Here is a 3,849-nt window from a genome sequence, read left to right as displayed (position 1 = left end):
AGTATTGTATTAAGGGATCATAAGCTAATGGTGAAATTTTCAAAAGTCCCATTTTCAAATTTTAACCCCCCCAAAAATCCAAAATAGCGGACCTCTGAAAACGATAAAACACGTTTTTTTCAAACGGATTTAGCTCGAAAACAGTAAGAGCTAGAAAAGATTTGAAAGTATATCCAGGAACAGGAATTAAATTTTCTACAAAACCCTCTTAGGTGTTTTCAAAAAATCAGGCCCTTCACCCCTAAAAAAACGCCCTACTTTTAGATTTTCCGAAAATTTGTTTGGTTTTCGACTTGTTTTTAATTTTTAAAATTACTTTTTGGACAAATTTTTAAATTATTTTCTTTTTATCTTTAAAGAATAACTCCTTGTAGTTAAATTTAAAATTAAAACGCCTAAAAAAAATAAAATGGCGGGTCATTGGTCATGCAGTACGCGTTAATCGGTAATCCTGTATATAGTGAGTTGGTTCTCGCTCTTATTTTTGCTACCTGATTTGACTACACCTGTTAAAGTTTCACTATCGCTTAATCCTATTGGGACTATTATTTTTCTATTTTTGCGATCCATACGAGTTTACCGTACGTATTGATAGTATGGATTACTCTTGCGTTGCTGCTGGGTCGTTCCATCAGGGAGACCCAAGATTCGGAGAGAGTAGCAATGCTCAGTGCACGGGGATACGCCGACCTGCTCGCTCGTGGTGGTGATGGTTGCACGACATATCAACAGGTTGCGCGCACCCTCGGTTTGGTTGAGGACGAGGACGAGTACCACCAAGCCCTCAAGGAAGCAGCTCGTTTCATGGTCGGCCCGAGGCTCCGCTCTTTCTTTGTCCTTCTGTGCAACATGGGAGCTCCTGCGGCCCTCTTGTGGGATGCTTTCCGTGACGCATTGTGCGAAGACCATTTGGAGCGGAATCCTCTTGATCACGAGGTTGCGTACAAGCTGGCTCTGATTGAGATCGATCGAAGCCTTCGACGTCAGGGATCCTGCTTGGCCGACCACGGTCTCCCTACTGTAGACGACGACACGACCGAACTGGGGAGGGAACTTCTCATCTACGGTGAAAATCGTCAGAGATCGCTTGTAGATGAGTGGGAACCTAAACTTTCCCGCGACCAGAGGGTGGTCTTCGATTATGTTCGGTCTCTACTACAGGGCCAAGTCGATCGTCGATCAACAAAATTGATTTTCCTTGACGGACCCGGAGGCTACGGCAAGACCTTCCTAATACACGTAATTCTCGCTTACGTCCGTAGTCGTAACCAAGTCGCTATTGCTGTCGCTAGCTCCGGCATTGCCGCTGGTAATCTGCCTGGTGGCACGACAGCACATAGCATGTTTCGGCTACCACTTGATCTCGGCGATGGCACTGGATATTGGAACTTGACCAACGGATCTCAGCGGGCAGAACTCATCAGAGCCGCACAGCTCATAGTTTTTGATGAGGCCCCGATGGCTCACCGGTACATTTTTGAAATCATCGACAGATCTCTGCGTGATCTCATGAATTCACCTGAGTCATTCGGGAATAAGATCTTTATCTGCTGCGGAGATTTCCGTCAGATCGCACCAGTTGTTGCCAAGGCTCGTACTCCGGCCGACATTGCCTGTGTATCACTGTGTGCGTCATCTCTGTGGTCAAGTTTCAAAATCTTTTCTCTCTCCACTCCTCACCGGACTTCTGGGTCCACTGCCTACTCTGACTTCCTCCTCCAAGTAGGCAATGGAACAATTTCATCTGTTCCATTTGGGGAAGGCCGTGACTCTGTTGCCCTGATCCCACTGTCCGGTGTGAAATACGTGACATCCCTTCCCGACTTGATAGATTTTGTGTTTCCTGCTTGTGACCTACACAACACAGACAGAATTGCTGGCAGGTCCATTCTTTCGACCATGAACGCCAATGTCCAGCAGATCAACAACACCGTCCTCAACCTGATGGACGGCGTCGTTCATGAGTTGAGAAGTGCTGATTCTGTGGACAAGGAGAACGACGATGGTATGGATGTAGACGTTCACTTGTTGAACCAAGCTACTGGCAAGGGTGTACCAGACCATGTCCTGCGACTCAAGATTGGCTCCGTGTGTCTCGTCATGAGAAACCTGAACATTGACAGCGGACTCGTAAACGGCACTAAAGTGATCGTGACTGCAATAAGACCTCGTCTGATCACAGTGCGACTCCCTGGACAACAGGATCCGATTTGTATTCCCCGGATTCAATTCGTTTTCCCGTTCGTCGAGGGGTCACCGCTTCGTGTCCGCCGTCTTCAGTTTCCTCTCATGCTGGCATATTCCATGACTGGCCACAAAAGCCAGGGCCAGACGATTGATCGCGTCGGAGTCGATCTTCGCAGTGACTGTTTCACTCATGGTCAGTTGTACGTCCTGCTTAGTAGAGTCAGGCATCCAGACCATATAGTCGTCCTTGTCCGTCCCGATCGTGTCCAAGGTGGAATCGCATACGCGAAAAATATCGTGTATGACGATCTCCTCCTCTAACCCTGACTTGACTTCACCCTGACTTGACTTTAGCTGTAGGTTGTTGTATATATTTTCGTTTAGTTTTTTCTTTAGAAATAAGTCGTTTTTCGTGTGTTTTTAGTATTCTAGTTTGGCAGTACGATAGGGGGCCTGCCTTATCAAAAGTCCCCGTTGTTGTATATATTTTTTTCTTCTTTTTATTAGTTAGTTAAGTTGTTGTTTATAATTCTTTAGGTAGTTAGTAAAGTTTACTAACTTGTATATTGGTAAATAATTGTAAATATGGTTCCGACGTTTCCTGGCCTCCTCGTGGCGGAACTGGATATGCCATAAAGTTTATGGCTAACCGACAGGGAAACAAACATTACTTGATCTATTTTAATAAATATATACATGAATATTTACTATAATCTATTTTATTAATATAACACTTTACTATTATCAACTTATTCACTTATCAATCTACTTATCTTATACCAAATTTTACTGACTTTTACATGTGTTAATAATTGTAAATATGGTTCCGACATTTCCTGGCCTCCTCGTGGCGGAACTGGATATGCCTTGCAGTTTATGGCTAACCGACAGGGAAACAAACATTACTTGATCTATTTTCATTAATAAATTTATAAATATTTACTAACATCTTTTTACTTGAAATACTATAACTGTTAATATAAATAATTGTAAATTAATATGGTTCCTACGTTTCCTGGCCTCCCCGTGGTGGAACTGGATATGCCATACAGTTTGTGGCTAACTGACAGGGAAACAAAAATAACTTCATCTATTTTCATTAACATATACATGAATATTTACGATGATGTGTACATTTTTAAATAATTGCAAATATGGTTCCGACGTTTCCTGGCCTCCTCCTGGCGGAACTTTTACTATTATCAACTTATTAACTTATCAATCTACATACCTATCAATCTACTTATCGTATACAAAAGTTTACTAAATTGTACATTTGTAAATAATTGTATAAATGGTTCCGACGTTTCTTGGCCTCCCCGTGGCGGAACTGAATATATGCCATACTTATCAATCTACTGTAATGTATATTGTGAACTAGTTATTACTTCAATATCCATTTTCGCTATTACAACCCCAATTATATTATCACTTCGTTTGACCAAACACTCAGTTGTAAAAATACTTTACTAACATATTCTCTTACCGCAACTTTATAATTAAATTCTTTTATAAGGGGTTCTTGAAGATTGAGCTTGATATTAACTTGCCAGCCTCCTCAAATACATTCGTAAATTGTTTTGATATAACGCAATATAGCCATGTTTCACTGCCTGCTTTGTTTCAACTGAACTCTATTCTACTATTGAATTAATTCCCCTC

The 3,849-nt window shown here is 41.9% G+C and overlaps 1 protein-coding gene across 1 annotated transcript; it reads left to right on the top strand.

Annotated features, from left to right (window-relative positions):
* Positions 1 to 663: 663 nt before the first annotated feature.
* On the top strand, positions 664 to 2,508 carry LOC128984519 (ATP-dependent DNA helicase pif1-like). The gene has a single exon (XM_054403849.1). It carries the CDS (start codon positions 664 to 666, stop codon positions 2,506 to 2,508), a length of 1,845 nt encoding a protein of 614 aa, XP_054259824.1.
* The last annotated feature ends 1,341 nt before the right edge of the window (positions 2,509 to 3,849 follow it).

The sequence above is a fragment of the Macrosteles quadrilineatus genome, unplaced genomic scaffold (assembly GCF_028750875.1).
Source record: "Macrosteles quadrilineatus isolate MER2022 unplaced genomic scaffold, UCM_ALF_1.0 Scaffold_2__2_contigs__length_208266976, whole genome shotgun sequence".
Lineage (NCBI taxonomy): Eukaryota > Metazoa > Arthropoda > Insecta > Hemiptera > Cicadellidae > Macrosteles > Macrosteles quadrilineatus.
Note: the sequence above shows the minus strand (reverse complement) of the source record. Positions and strands in the feature narration are given on the sequence as shown.